Consider the following 15,880-nt stretch of genomic DNA (forward strand, 5'->3'; position numbering starts at 1 on the left):
CCTGTCTGCCTTCACCTTTAATTTATGTAAATTTGGTCCCTTGCTCAGTCCTGGTACAAAGATTTCCTCTTTTGCACTCCACTCACAGAGACTTAACAAAAAAGCAGTGAACTAACAGGAGCTAATCAAAGACAAAGCAAACTGTAGAGGCACGGTCGCCTACATGATTTGTGGGGCAGCATAGAAAATGAACAGGCAGACAGGGAGACAAACTATAAGAGACCTTTAAATACAGAGAACAATCTAAGGGTCACTGGAGGGGAGGTGGGGGTGGGAGGGGAGATGGGCTAGATGGGTGATGGGCACTAAAGAGGGTACTTGTTGGGATGAACACTGGGTGTCGTATGTAAGAGATGAATCACTGGGTTCTACTCCTGAAACCAATACTACACTCTATGTTAACTAACTTGAATTTAAATAAGTAAACTTTAAAAAAGAAAGATGCATTTTCCAAAGAAAGAAAGAAAATGAACAGGCAGTACCCCACGTTCAAATACCAGTGTGGTGAGTGTAGAGCATGAGCCTAGTTTGGAGCCCTGTCTGATCATTCAGATCACCACCCATGCATCCAGATCCACACAGAGCAGAGGCCATCTGGTTATTGCACATGACAGTAGGGATCAGCATTTTCTGATGTGTCCCAGGTGCCAGGGTCTGCACTGGGTGCTGCACACACCCTATTGCTGAGTCTTTACCAGAGAACTCTTAGGTAGGGGTCATCTCCTCCCTTATAAAGATGACCTCAGACTCATGAAATAATTTGTCAAAATACACTGGATTAGGGCAACTGTCTACAAATAGGTCTGTTTCCAATTATCTGCCCATCCCACCCCACTGCCACCTTGGTAGAAAGCACAACATTGTCCTGGAACAGAAATTTGTAAAGAGAGTAGATCTCATAGTAAATGCTCTTACCACAACGAAAATCAAAAGAGAAAACAGAATTACATACAGGTAATCAAGCAGACACTCAGGCAAGTATGTTCATAGAAGGACTCAAAAGGCAAAAGTGAAACAATCCAAATGTCCAACAACTGAGAATGAATAAACAAACAAACATTAAAACCAAACCAACAAACCAAAACAAAATTATTAATTGTCTCCAACTAGTGCTTTGTGCAAAGCAGGAGACAGAATCCACAGTCCAGAAGAGCTCATATCTGGGGGACAAGACTGTGAGGAGAAAGGAATGACTCAGGTTTTGATGGAGAGAAGATGATGATGTGTCAGAAAGAGAAAGTCAGAGAGAGGAAGTGTGTGAGAGAGAAACAAACCCACAAACCCAAGCCCAGATCGGAGGGGTGGTTCCCCCTGTGAGTCGCTGAACCGTATGATAATGTGCTTTCCATCCTTCTCATCCTTCTCACCCACACTATGACAGCCCCATTGGGTCCTCCAGTCAACTGAGGCAGGTGTAGGACACCTCTCAGTTTCTCACTCCTTTCCACATCTCACATGATGACAATCCAGACAGTTTTGCCCTGGAACCCTCCTCCATGACCCCATCCAGCACCACAGTGAAGTGTAGTCAAAGACTCCAGATGTCATGTTGGAGCCACCATATCAGCTTCCTCCTGGTCCCCACTCCAACCCTTACCTCAGATGAAGTGTTTTATTCTCATGGCTCCAAACCTACCTGTCACTGACCCTCCCGTGCATACACGACCTGCCCACCTTTCTCCACCTTCCTCCCATGAGACCCATGTCTCTACACATGGCCCTCCATGTGCTGATACCAGGCTGAGCTAACCTCTCCAGCCCCAGCAGGGCCCACTCCTCCCCACAAGCAAATTCACCTCAGTTCACCCCCTCCCTCCCCAGACCACACACACTGAGTTATAAATACACGTGTGTCTTCCCAGGATGTACTCGCTGAGCCCATCTGAACACAGCAGACTCTTCCCAAACCTCCAAGGCCATGAAAACAACAAAGAACTCTCGCTGCCTCTCCCCACCCAATTGTGAAAGTATTTGTTACAGAGATTATGTGAGTGGATCCCAAGAACCCACGACACTATGTAGAATTCAGATCAGCTCATCACACAGTGGTCAGATTAAGGTCAGAGCGTTAACACTGCTGGCTATCAACACCATCCTCCTACAGAACATGAATCTCCAGGGCCTGGTGCCATGACTGGACGTGGTAACTACTCACTAAATGTTAGTTGATTGACAGGGTGGTGGAAGGAAGGAAGAGAATTTGCATTTACGGAACTCAGGAAAGGGAAGTGTCTCACCCAGATCACACAGCCTCTCTCTGTAAGAGGCATAGGCACAACTGGAACTGAAATTGGGCCGGCTCCCAGGTTCGGCCCACCCTCCCCGACCTTGGCTTCTGTGACCAGAGTCGCTCTCTGGACTTGGGCTTGGCGGGGAACAGGCAGAGCGGCAGGGTCGCGTGGGGTCTGGTGAGACTCACATCTGGTCTGAAAGGTCACAGGGCCTCTGCTGTCGGGCGTCCTTCAGGGAGAGCAGAGCAAGGCCCCGGAGGGGGTGTTCCCCTTCCTGTAAGGCCTCTCGTGAGGAACCCATGATGGGGACCACAGAGCCTGGGCATGTGTCTGTCCTGTGGACTCTGAGGACTTTTAAGCTGTCTGTCTGCACCGCTGGGACCATGGGAGGCAGCGTCAGGACCCAGACCCTCACCGCCCTTCTGTGTCTCGGTGAGCTTTCTGGACAAGAGGAGGGATGGGTGGCTCCCGCCCTGCCCCCAGGCCCTGGGCCCTGAGAGACCTCAGGACTTGGGAGGCATGTTGGGGGCAGGACTTCTGGGGGCGAGACAGTGACCCCCGTGGTCATTGGACCTGACTGGGCCTGGAACAGCTACATGCGGGTGGGGGGACACTCTCACAGGGAACTCTCTTCCAGGGCTGTGTCGGGGTCCATGGGACCAGGTACAGGCAGGTGAGTGCTCCCCAGACCTCCTGTTTCCACCCAACAACCCGCTGGGCAGCTGGGGGGCACAGAGGGTCTGGGCTGATGGTGACCAGTCCGGGAGGGGCCTTGGCGTGACAGGTGGGAAACAGGGGAGAAGGGCACCCTTGCAATTCCCCATCTGACTCCTTTCCAGGGTACCTTCCCAAACCCTCCATCAGGGCTGACCCCAGCCCCAATGTCACCAGGGGGACCCCTGTGACCATCTGGTGTCAGGCATCTCTCCAGGCTGATGTCTACTATCTGTATAAAGAGAGGGTCTCTGAACCCACGTCCATGGAGATCTCACAGGATTCCAGCAACAAGGCCAGTTTCTCCCTTGGATTCATGAGTCCGCACAATGCAGGGCGATACCAGTGTCAATATCACAGCAGGAACGGCTGGTCACAGCGGAGTGACCTCCTGCCCCTGGTGGTGACAGGTAAGGCAGAAGCTGGCCCCTCCCCTGGGGCCCCTCCTCCAGGTGGAAGGGAACAGAGTGTGGCCTCAGGGGACTCTCGCTCACTGTCCACACTGGGGTACGTGGGGCGATGGCCCCTTTAACACTGCCCCTCCTTCTCCCTCAGGAGTGTACAACCCACCCTCCCTCTCAGCCATCCCAGGCCCTGTGGTGTCCTCAGGAGGGAACGTGTCCCTCTCCTGTAGCTCACAGTACCCAGGGCAAACCTTCCGTCTGCTGAAGGAGGGGGGAGCTGACGCGCCCCGACCCCTGGAATTGAAGTTCCCTCGTGAGAAGAGTCAGGCACTGTTCCCTGTGGGCCCCGTGAGCATCTCCCATGGGGGGACCTACAGGTGCTACGTTTCTCCAGCTTCCTACCCGTATGTGTGGTCACTCCCCAGTGACCCTCTGCACCTTCAGGTCACAGGTGAGGGGCCCCTGCCCTGCCCTGCCCCACCTACTTCCTGGGCCCAAATGACTGACCTAAGCCGTGTGCCCAGTGGAGCCCTGGGGGTGATAGAAAGTGGGTGGGGCCCTGGCCTCCTGAAGTCAGACGACAGATGGAAGCTATGGTGGAGGGGGGTGCTCATGACAGCCTCGCCTCAGGCCCTGGGGCCAACGTGGGGTGTGCATCCCCTGGTGCCTCTGTCCCCTCCCGTCTAGGTGCCTACAGGGAGCCCACCCTCTCAGCCCAGTTGGGCTCACTAGTGCAGCCTGGAGACAACCTGACCCTCCAGTGTCACTCTGAGGCTGGATTTGACACATTCGCTCTGATGAAGGATGAGGGGCTCACACCTCCCGTGTGTCTAGATGGGCAGCCCAGCCCCAACTTCTCCCTGGGCTGTGTGACCCCCTCCCACGGGGGCCACTACAGATGTTATGGTGGACAAAACCTCTCTTCCACATGGTCGGTCCCGAGTGCCCCCTTGGACATCCTGATCACAAGTGAGGAGCCCCCTCCCCTTGACCAGTCTGCTCAGGGCGCTGGACACATGGTCACCCCTTGGGGTGATGGGATCCAGGCAGAGACTCAGAAGCAGAGGCTGAGATGGGGCTGTGGTCTAAGGAAAGAGACTGAGAAACGGACAGTGAGGGCCAAGGAAATAAAGGACACTCATAAAAGAGACAAGAGGAGCTGAAAGGGAGTCACACAGAGTCCCAGAAGAGAGGACAGTCATCACCCAGCTCAGGGTCAAGGGTGTGTGAAGGGGGAAGCAGATCTATACACGTCATGAATTTCCCTCCCGCAGGCCTGTACAGGAAACCGTCCCTCTCGGCCCAGCCGGGGCCCTCAGTGTCCTGGGGAGAGAGTGTGACCCTGCAGTGTCGCTCGGAAATCTGGCTCGACACCTTCTACCTGTCCAAGGAGGGGTCACCTGCTCCTCCCCAGCACATTCGTCTGCAGGACACAACTGCACCTTATCAGGTCAACTTCAACATGAGTCCTGTGACCTCAGACCATGAGGGGACCTACAGGTGCTACGCCTCATCCAGCACCTCTCCCTACCTGTTGTCACACCCCAGTGACCCCCTGGAGCTGCTGGTCTCAGGTGAGGAACCCAGACTCTGTGTCCATTTTGGACCCAGACACTTGGGTCACTGCCCTGTTACGAGACAGCTTTGGGATGGGATGGAGAGGAGGAATAACAGGGGGATCAGCCACCGGGTGATCCCTCCCCACAGGGGATGGAAAAGATGGGGAGCCCCATGCCGTCTCCATGTGTTACTGCCACAAGAGGGACAGGGCAGCACCAGGTGGTTGCAGGGAGGAGACTGAAGAGTTTAAAGGACGAGCTTTGAGCAGAGCAGTGGTGCTGAGGGGGACATGAGGACCACAGCCCACAGCCTCCTTCCTGTTCCAGATAGCATTAGGAATCTGCAGAGCGTCACCCCCATGGACAATCCTCATGTCTGCCAGGAACAGAATCTTCTTAGCCTAGAGGAAACACAGCCTCCCCAGTCCTAGGCTGAACTTTGCTTTTCCTCTGCACTTCGAATATTTACAGAGAGGCCATTCCCACAGGACCTGGGGCCAGGGGAGGTGGGAAGTGAAGGGAGGGGCCTCATGTGTGCAGCAGCATTGAGCTCATTGGTGCCCACTGGGTGGTAGTCAGTGTGAGGGGAAATGCATGAGGGAGAAGAAGCCCATTTGAGTGCAGAGAAAAGAGCAGACTCCGCCTCTGTCCTTGGTGCTGATATCTAGAAAATAAGAGGATCGTGGCACCTATGGAAATAGGTCCACAATATGAAGGGCAGAGTAGGGGCATCTCTCATTTTCTGGTCAGGAGGATGGGGGTCCACTGGAAGTCATAACGCAGGTTGTGTCAGTTCAGCCACTCTTCACTGAGACATTGACAAAATCCTACTCAGATCTGAGAGTTTGTTCTCTCAGTTGTCAAAGGCAGAATCCCATCCCCAATTTAAAAGACTAAATCGGTTCTGAACTTTGGTGTCAGTAAATTCGGTGGAATTCCTCTCTCTTGGGACTTCAGTAACCACTGACATTTTTTGGAAGGAAGGAGGGAAAGGCTGGATTTCTCCCCAATTTCCGTGAGCACCCGATTGTCAGCTGGATCAGGCCATCCTTCAAAACATCTCTCATAAGATTTCATGTTTCCTATTCTCTCCTCCCATCTGAGTGGTACTTGTTATTTCTTGATATTTCTGTCGTCATTTGATCAAAACCTATCTCATATCTGTAGCTCTCTATATTTTTGTTCATGTGTCCATCTGCATTTTTATTTTGTCATTTATCTTTATTTTGCATTTCTTATCAGTCTTCATACCTAGATGACAAACTGAATAATTAGAAGCAATGTGAGTTATGGTAATCCTCGCTCCTAAAAAAATGCCTGATATGTGGTGTAGAATCCATCATTTATTTTCAAAAAGAATAAATTGATAGTCAAAGAATAAAACTGCTTTGGAAATAATACAGTCACAAATCAGGGATGATGAGGAGCTGGCTGATGTGAAGGAATGATAAGGTACCCAGACTTTCACTCCATCACACTCCTGATTCTCAGAGCAAAATGAAGCCTCAAATGTTTATTTTTTGCCTCCTAATTAGATGGAAGATGAGACGCTGGAGATGCTTCCCTCCAGTCATTGAGATTGTCATTAGCTAGTTTCAGGGACTCCCTCGACATGAGAGAAGAGATTACTTATGCACTCCTATGTCTTCTCAACCACACTCTATTTTTGACTCTCATGAGTAGTTGATACCCTCAGCCCATCACAAAACAAGCCAGACTCCAAGAAGATGAGTGAGGAGAAATTCTTGATTTTAGCACTGGGCTGACAGGTTCAAATTCTGTCAATGAATGCAGGTGACACAGTGGACACACAGGCATCCCAGCATGATTTCAGTCTGCCCTGATCACAACAATCACTTTGTCCACATTCACTAGCCTCAAACAGCCAAGATTACACAGCAGAGAATCTCATCTGAGTGGATGACCTTTCTGAGTTCCATCAGCTCAGAGCCAGCCTTTAGGAAAGCCTGAGACAGTGACAAATGTGTGGATCTGGAGGCCTCCAAAGAGGAGGGTCCAGCCCAGGAGAGGGTGGAAAGAGCAGGGGCTTCCACACCAGGTGTCCCTGATTCTGCAGTTTCAGCGGAGATGAGAGTTAGGTGGGCTGGATGAAGCGTGGATGAATGAGGATGATCATGAGTAGACAGAGGCCTCCTACTCACCTCCTGATGCCTCTATCTCAGAATCTGAACGGTGGTGTCAGCCTCCATGGGACACTCCCCTAGAGAAGAGCCTTCCCTCCTGTGGGCACCATTCTGATGCCCCCTGTGCAGACCTGGGGGCCTTTGTGCCACTCGGGGCACAACCGAGACCAAGTGGGGCCACACACGGCTCCCAGGAGTAATTTAGTCACCTGTTTGCTTTTTAAAAATCTTTTTATTAATTTGTCTATTTTGGGTTTGTTTGGTTTTAAATGTTATTTACTATAATTTTTATTTTATATTTCTAAGAAATCAATTATTTTTCAATGGAGCCCTTCTGACTTACTGATAATAATTACATCCATCACAAGAAAATTGAAATCTCGCCTCTTAATTGCCAGATTATACATATATTCTATTTGCATTAAATACCACATGATACCGATATCAACGTAAAATGTTAAGATGGATGTGAAGGTCCTTTTAAGGAAATACCTTCTTTTATCACTCAAATTCTTTTCAGGCAAACACAGCAAAAATTTCTATTTTCTAAGCATAGAACTACTGACTTATCTATTTCAGTTTATTTTTCCATTACTTCAGGGTTTTATTAGGGAAAAAAAATCATTTTTAAACAACGAACAAGGAATTTTTCTCCAGACAACTGAACATCTCATGAACAATTATATTTTCTCCTTAAATTTGGCCATGGTGAGATACACTGAAGGCTCTTGACTTGTTCTATGACATCTATCATTCAAACACTCTGATGACATATGTCATTCATTCTTTTTTTTTTCAATTTAATGTTTATTTATTTTTGAGAGAGAGAGAGACAGAGTGAAAGTGGGAGAGGGGCATGGAGAGAGGGAGACACAGAATGTGAAGCAGGCTCCAGGCTCCAAGCTATCAGCACAGAGCCTGACGTGGGGCTTGAACTCACAAACCGTGAGATCATGACCTGAGCTGAAGTCGGACACTTAACTGATTGAGTCACCCAGGCACCTAATTCTTACTTTCTGAATTATATAAGCTTACTCAAAATTTTTACATGGAGATTATAAAAAGCAGTGACCTGAAATTGGTTTTTGTTTTTTGAAATCATTTTTTTTTTCATTTTTAGGTCAAAGCAGTTAAAATATAGTTGAAGGATTACTTAAATTTTTTGCTCACCCAGTTTGCTAACACCACTGATTTTCTCTTCCTTATGACTTTGAGATCAAGACTGTGATGTCTTTGGTTCTGGACATTTATATGGAGAGAAGAAAGGTTATATTTTAAGATAAAAATCAAATAATTAGTCCTCTCTCCTTGAACCCTTACAGCAGTTTCTAGAGTTCTTCATGGCAGATAAAGAGAGAAACACAAGGAAAGAGTGAGATGAGTAGGGAGAAGAGAAAGAGGAGGAATTGAAGGAGGAGGAGAAGGATGGTAATAATATTGATGATGATGAATATGACGGTGGTGATTATGACAGTGGTCACAGTCATGATGATGGTGGTGTTGATAGCAATGATGATGGTGATGATGTTGAATATGATGGTGGTTATTTTGATAGTGGTCATGATGATGATGACGGTGGTGATGGTGATGATGGTGGTGATGGTGATGATGATGATGATGATGATGATAATGATGGTGATGATGTGGAATATGCTGGTAATGGTGATGAATATGATGATAATGGTGGTGGTGGTGATGATAATGAAGGTGATGATACCAATTTTGATGATGATGAAGCTGGTGATGATGGTGGTGATGATGAACATGGTGGTGGTAATGACCGTGATTGTAGTTATGGTGATAATGATGCTGATGATGGCAGTGATGGTGATTATGGTGATGATGGTGATGATGGGATGGTGATGATAATGGTGATGATGGAACTTCCCTCATCTATCTTGTCACACCTGGTCCATTTCGTGTCACCAGGCCCCTACATGCCACCTCCCTGTTCTCTTCTAGACCCTCATACAACCACAGACATGGCTTCATTCCTTACTGAAAAGCATGCTTAGAACTTTTTGAGGACCTGCTCTTCCCAAAGCCTGTGACTCACCTTTTCTGGTCCTCATGTGACTCCCTTCAGTCTTCTCCTATTAAGGATTAAGCTGAAATGTCACCTCCAAGTGAGGCCTTCTCTGTGACACTGTTCAGAACTACCTGCATACATAGACTCACAGAGAATCACAATCCCAGGCAGAAATACCATTTAATGTCCCACTAAGTTGATAACACCATTTAGAAAATATTATGAATCTGCATATGTGTGTGTATGTGTCACACTGTAAGTATACCTATCTATATGAAGAATGATTTAATGAAAGAACATCTGGATGAGGAATTTGCAAGTGAAGATTGAAAGTCTGACCTGGAGGAAGGAAGCTGCTGGAGACAGAGTGAAAGGGAACCTTCCCCAGAGTTTCAACCTTCTGTGCACCTGAAATTCAGGTTCCCGTGAAAACCAACCCCTCATCCATGGATCCTGGGTGCTCAGTTGTTGAATAAATACAAGCTTTTACACCTACAACTTACCTTGCATGGTCCTGTACCTAGAATGAACAGGAGAATACAGGGGTTCAAGTGTTTCTGCACAGCAAAGCTCTGCTCCAAAAAGTCAGAAGAAAGTTGCAATTCACAAAACACAGGGAGACAGAAATAATCCAATGAGAACAGAGGGTATGCTTAGGGACTACATAATAGTTATATCATGAGAAGTGGGGGAGATAGAAGAACCCACAGGCCAGGGGATAAGTTTGAGTTCATTCAGCTTCTCATCTTCCCCCACTTTTTATTGGTTCCCAAAAGCAGCTGACACCATCCTCCCATCACAAAACAAGTCAGACCCCAACAGTGGTGAGTAGGCAAACCTGTCATGGGACTGGTGTGGAATGTGAAGTCTTGTCAAGAAGAGGCGGGTGCTCTGAGTGGACATCCAGCATCAGGACAATTTTTGTCTCCCTGACCTCAGTGTCCTCTTTTTCCCTCAATTCCTAGACTCCCACTCCAAAGATTACACAGTGGAGAATCTCATCCGCATGGGCATGGCTGGCTTGATTCTGGTGGTCCTTGGGATTCTACTATTTCAGGATCACTCCAGTCAGAGGAGAATCCAAGATGAGGCCAGGAGGTAAACACAAGAGACAACAATGCCAACAGTTAGTGTGCCCGGGAATTTCTGCAATCGTATGTGGGTCCTGTGCCGTGTGAACTCCTCACTCGTCATTGTGAGGAGGAGGACTCATGGCTCGTGTACAGGGAAAATGCCTGGACTGTTCTGCCATTAAACTGTGGACTCTCCTTCCCAACCATGGTTGGGTTGTCTTGACTGGCTCTTGTCTTTCCCCTTTCACTGAAACCAGCTTATATCCCGCATTGTAGATATCACTCCACACCTCCATATACCATCACGCTCTGGCACAGTTTTAAGTAACCCATTTTCCTCCACTTCTAATCACCATGTACCTTGAGGTCCATGAAGAGGTCTCCATCCCTTCAGTTCAGATAATGCAGGCTGTCTTATTTTATTTTATTTTTTGAGATTATCAAATGAATGAATCAATTATTTATTTATTTATTTATTTTTAATATGGAATTTATTGTCAAATTGGTTTCCATACAACACCCAGTGCTCATCCCAACAGGTGCCCTCCTCAATGCCCATCACCCACCCTCCCCTCCCTCCCACCCCCTATCAACCCTCAGTTTATTCTCAGTTTTTAAGAGTCTCTTATGGTTTGTCTCCCTCTCTCTCTAACTTTTTTTTTTCCTTCCCTTCCCCCATGGTCTTCTGTTAAGTTTCTCAGGATCCACAAAAGAGAGAAAACATATGGTATCTGTATTTCTCTGTATGACTTATTTCACTTAGCATAACACTCTCCAGTTCCATCCACATTGCTACAAAAGGCCATATTTCATTCTTTCTCATTGCCAAGTAGTATTCCATTGTATATATAAACCACAATTTCTTTATCCATTCATCAGCTGATGCACATTTAGGCTCTTTCCATAATTTGGCTATTGTTGAGAGTGCTGCTATAAACATTGGGGTACAAGTGCCCCTATGCATCAGTACTCCTGTATCCCTTGGGTAAATTCCTAGGAGTGCTATTGCTGGGTCATAGGGTAGATCTATTTTTAATTTTTTGAGGAACCTCCACACTGTTTTCCAGAGTGGCTGCACCAGTTTGCATTCCCACCAACAGTGCAAGAGGGTTCCCGTTTCTCCACATTTTCCCGATTTGTTCATTTTAGCCACTCTAACCGGCATGAGGTGATATCTCAGTGTGGTTTTGATTTGTATTTCCCTGATGAGGAGTGATGTTGAGCATCTTTTCATGTGCCTGTTGGCCATCTGGATGTCTTCTTTCGAGAAGTGTCTATTCATGTTTTAATGCAGGCTGTTTTAAAGAATCATAAATCAGGTAAAAAGACGCAGCCTGAATGAGATAAATCCACAAAATACCCAACAACTTCTATGCATCGCTTCACTTCCATCACCTGGTCTGCACTGCCTCTGAGAAACCCACTGTGCAAAATGCTAATTTGTGGCATTGACCAGTGTCTCTGGTGTATCTTCTCCCTTCATAAGCAATAACAAAGTGCCACTGTGAGGTTCCCGATGGGGAGCCATGTGCAGAACTGATGTCACAAAACAGTACAAGCCAACATAGGATCCCTTTAATGCCACTCTGCTGGCCCCAAAGTGCACTGGTGTTTCCCAGTATTTGATGTGTAATGTAACAATTGTTTCTACTTCTGTTTATGGCAGTTTCAGTGAAATCACAAGACCGAAGCTCCAGCACATCCAGATGAGATGCAAAGAGAAAAAGTATAATATCAATCATGGGAGAGGGACGTGAGCACACTACCTAATACATTACTTGTAGGATGCAAGTTACATGAAATTGAGAGATGGGATTATACTTCTCTCCTTACAGCGAGAGACACATAGCTGTGATCTCTTGTAGCTTGAACTACAAACTTTAGTAGCTGTGTACTACTGCTCTTGTAGCTGTGAACTACAAACTTTAGAGATTATACATACATACCAGAATTCATTCACAAGAACACTGACAAGAGATACTCATATTAACCAAAAATCATCATCAGATTATATGCACAGGCAAGAAAAGAGGAAACACAGAAAACTTATGATCTATGTAGGATGTACAAAATTGTACATTCTATATCTGTAAAAATACACCAATAGATTGCAAATGATCGTGTATTTTTTTTTAATTTTTTTTCAACGTTTTTTATTTATTTTTGGGACAGAGAGAGACAGAGCATGAACGGGGGAGGGGCAGAGAGAGAGGGAGACACAGCATCGGAAACAGGCTCCAGGCTCCGAGCCATCAGCCCAGAGCCTGACGCGGGGCTCGAACTCACGGACTGCGAGATCGTGACCTGGCTGAAGTCGGACGCTTAACCGACTGCGCCATCCAGGCGCCCCTGATCGTGTATTTTTATGTTCAAACATGAGAGTGAAAATGTAAGATTATGAAAACCAGGATTATTCTATCCTCATTTAATATGATCTTATCTTATTGATGACATCTATAAAGACCTTATTTCCAAAAAACATGTATTCACAGGTACCTGGGATGAAGACTTGAATGTATCATTTGGGTGACATAATTCAATCACAAAAGCAACCCAATATACACAGGGATGAATTAAGCAGAGAAGGTGCAATATTTACATGTTAGGTTTTTTTTTTTTTCTTTAATATGCTGAAAGAAATTTGAAAAGACCTAAGTCAATGGAATGGCATCCCAGGATCACAGCTTGGAAGAAGTGATGTGGTAAAAGTGATGATACCTACTCTCCCAGGCAATCTACCAAATCAATTCAATCCCTATCAAAGTCCCAAAGGCTGTTTCAGCAGAAATGAAAAAGACAAATCTTTAATGCAAAGTTTGCAAAAGGGGGCACCTCAGTGGCTCGGTCGGTTCAGCGTATGACTTCTGCTCAGGTCAATATCTCACAGTTCATGAGTTGGAGCACCACATCGGGCTCACTGCTGTCAGCGTAGAGCCTGCTTCAGATTCTGTCTCCCTCTCTCTCTGCCCCTACCCTGCTTGCTCTCTCTCAAAAATAAACAAACATGTTTAAAAAACTTTGCAAAAGACTCACAATGCCCCAAATCTAGAAAAGGGTGAAGTTGGAGAACACACTTCTTGATTTCAAACTTACTAAAAACAGTGTAATCAAACAGGGTGCTATTGGCATCAACACAGATACACTGATGCATGGAACATTTTTGGAGTATGAGATATAAACCTATACATTATGATAAGTTGACTTTTGACAAGGGTACCAAGACCAGTCAGTGAAGAAAGAATAATCTCTTCCACAAATTTGTTGGGAAAACTGGATATCCACCTGCAAGAGAATGAAGCTGGATCCTTACACATTACACACAAAAATTAGCTGTAAATGGATTGACATAAGAGCTCAAGTTCTACAGTCCGACAGAAGTACATAGACTAAACTTTCATAACTTTGACTTGACAACAGTTCCTTCAATATCACACCAAAAAGATAAGTAGTAAAAGAAACAAAACAGATCAATTGAATTTCATAAAAATTAAATATATATGTGCAGTCAACAGTGGAAAAGACAGGGGTGCCTGGGTGGCTCAGTTGGTTGAGCGTTCTACTTTGGCTCAGGTCATGATCTCATAGTTCATGAGTTCGAGCCCCGCATCTGGCTCTGTGCAGACAGCTAGGAGCCTGAAGTCGGCTTTGAGTTCTGTGTCTTCCTCTCTCTCTGCCCCTCCCCCACTCACATTCTGTCTTTCTCTCAAAAATGAATAAACATTAAAAAAATTAAAGAAAGTGGAAACGACAGCCTATAAAATAGTAGGAAATATTTACAAACCAAATATCTAACCAGAGAGTAGTATTCACAATATATAAAGAACACCTTTAACTCAACAGCAAAAACAAACAAAAAATCAACTTAAAAAATTAGTCAAGTGGCTTGAACAAACATTTTCACAAACAGGACACACAAATGGGCAGCAAGCATATGAAAAGAGTCTCAGCTGATTCATCATTAGGAAATTCAAATAAAAGCACAATGAGATACGACTTCGCTCCCACTATATTGGCTATAATTTGGGAAAAAAATACAAGTGTCATTGAGGATGTGGAGGAATCTGAACCCTCACATTTTGCTTTTGGAAATGTGAAATGGATCGGCCACTGCCACTGTGGAAAACCCTTTGACAGATCATTAAAAAGTTAAACCCAGAATTACCATATAACCAGGAAATTTCACTTCTAGGCATAAGTTTTAGTTCTGCAACATAGATAATTCTAGAAATCCCTGTGCAACCACATGCCGGTAGCAAACAATATGTTAGTGGAACAGAAACCTGCAAAGAGAGTAGATCTCATGATAAGTGCTCTTACCACAATGAAAAACAGAAATAAAAAAGAATTGCATACAAGTAATCAAGCACACAGTTACGCATGTATGCTCACAAATGACTCACAAGAGACAAAAAGTGGCAATAATCCAAATGTCCACCAACAGATATATGGATGAACAAACAAACAAAACGAAAATATGCATTAATTGCCTCCAATTTGTGCTTTGCACCAAGTGAAAGACAGGATTCACAGTGTGGACAAAGAGCTAATCTGGGGGACAAGAGGCAGTGATGAGGCAGGAATGACTCAGGTTTTGATGGAGAGAAGGTGCTGCTGTTACAGGAAGAGAAGGTCAGAGAGAGAAAGTGTGAAAGAGAAACAAACCTACAAACCCAAGCCCAGATCCAGGGGTGGTTCCCTCTGCAAGTCAGTAAACAGTATTATAAAAGTGTTCCCCATCCTTCTTCTCTTGGGGTCACCCAGCCTGTGACAGCCCCATTGGGTCCTCCTGTCAACCGAGGCAGGTGTGGGACACCTCTCAATTCCTCACTCCCCCATCTCACATGATGACAGTCCAGACAGCTCTGCCCTGGAACCCTCTTTCCATGACCCTGTCCAGCACCACAGTAAAGCACAAAGACTCAAGACATCATGTTGGAGTTACCATATCAGCTTCCTTCTGGTCCCCACTCCAGACCTCACCCCTTGATGCACTGTTTTATTCTCATGATCCCAAACATACCTGTCTCAACCCTCCTCTGCACAAAACCCACCCACTTGTCTCCACCTTCCTCCCATGAGACCCACGTGTCTATACCTGATACTCCACGTGCTGATGACCAGGCAGGGCCTGCTTCTCCCCACAGGCAAACTCACCCCAGTTCACCTCCTCCCTCCCCAGACACCACACACACTAGGTTATAATTACACATGTGTCCTCATGGGATGTACTCACTGAGCCCATCTGAACACAGCAGACTACTTCCCAAACCTCTGAGGCCCTGAAAACAACAAAGAACTCTTGCTGCCTCTTCCCACTCAGCTATGAATGTATTTGTTACAGGGAGTGTGTGAGTGGATCCCAAGAACCCACAACACCACGTGGAATGCAGATCGGCTCATCACGCAGTGGTTAGATTAAGGTCAGAGGGTTGACACTGCTGGCTATCAACACCATCCTTCTACAGAACATGAATCTCCAGTGCTTGGTGACATGACCAGATGTGGTAACTACTCACTAAACGTTGGTTGTTTCCCAGGGTGGTGGAAAGAAGGAAGAAACTTTCCATTTACAGAACTCAGGAAAGGGAAGTGTCTCACCCAGATCACACAACCTCTCTCTGTAAGAGGCACAGGCACAACTGGAACTGAAATTGGACCAACTCCCAGGCCCGGTTCTCCCTCCCCCACGTCGTGCTCCAGGGCCAGATTCATTCTCTGGACTTGGG

At 46.2% G+C, this 15,880-nt stretch overlaps 1 protein-coding gene across 1 annotated transcript in view; it reads left to right on the forward strand.

Moving 5' to 3' along the window:
• Positions 1-2,549: 2,549 nt before the first annotated feature.
• Positions 2,550-15,880, forward strand: part of LOC131500104 (leukocyte immunoglobulin-like receptor subfamily B member 3) — a 29,718-nt gene continuing 16,387 nt past the window's right edge. The window contains exons 1-8 of the mRNA XM_058708844.1: positions 2,550-2,663; positions 2,869-2,904; positions 3,071-3,355; positions 3,501-3,800; positions 4,037-4,318; positions 4,624-4,923; positions 9,858-9,905; positions 10,047-10,179. Coding sequence (XP_058564827.1) covers positions 2,615-2,663; positions 2,869-2,904; positions 3,071-3,355; positions 3,501-3,800; positions 4,037-4,318; positions 4,624-4,923; positions 9,858-9,905; positions 10,047-10,179 — 1,433 coding nt within the window. The 5' untranslated portion in view covers positions 2,550-2,614. The remainder of the gene's footprint in view (positions 2,664-2,868; positions 2,905-3,070; positions 3,356-3,500; positions 3,801-4,036; positions 4,319-4,623; positions 4,924-9,857; positions 9,906-10,046; positions 10,180-15,880) is intronic.

The sequence above is a fragment of the Neofelis nebulosa genome, chromosome 17, assembly GCF_028018385.1.
Source record: "Neofelis nebulosa isolate mNeoNeb1 chromosome 17, mNeoNeb1.pri, whole genome shotgun sequence".
Classification (NCBI taxonomy): Eukaryota; Metazoa; Chordata; class Mammalia; order Carnivora; family Felidae; genus Neofelis; species Neofelis nebulosa.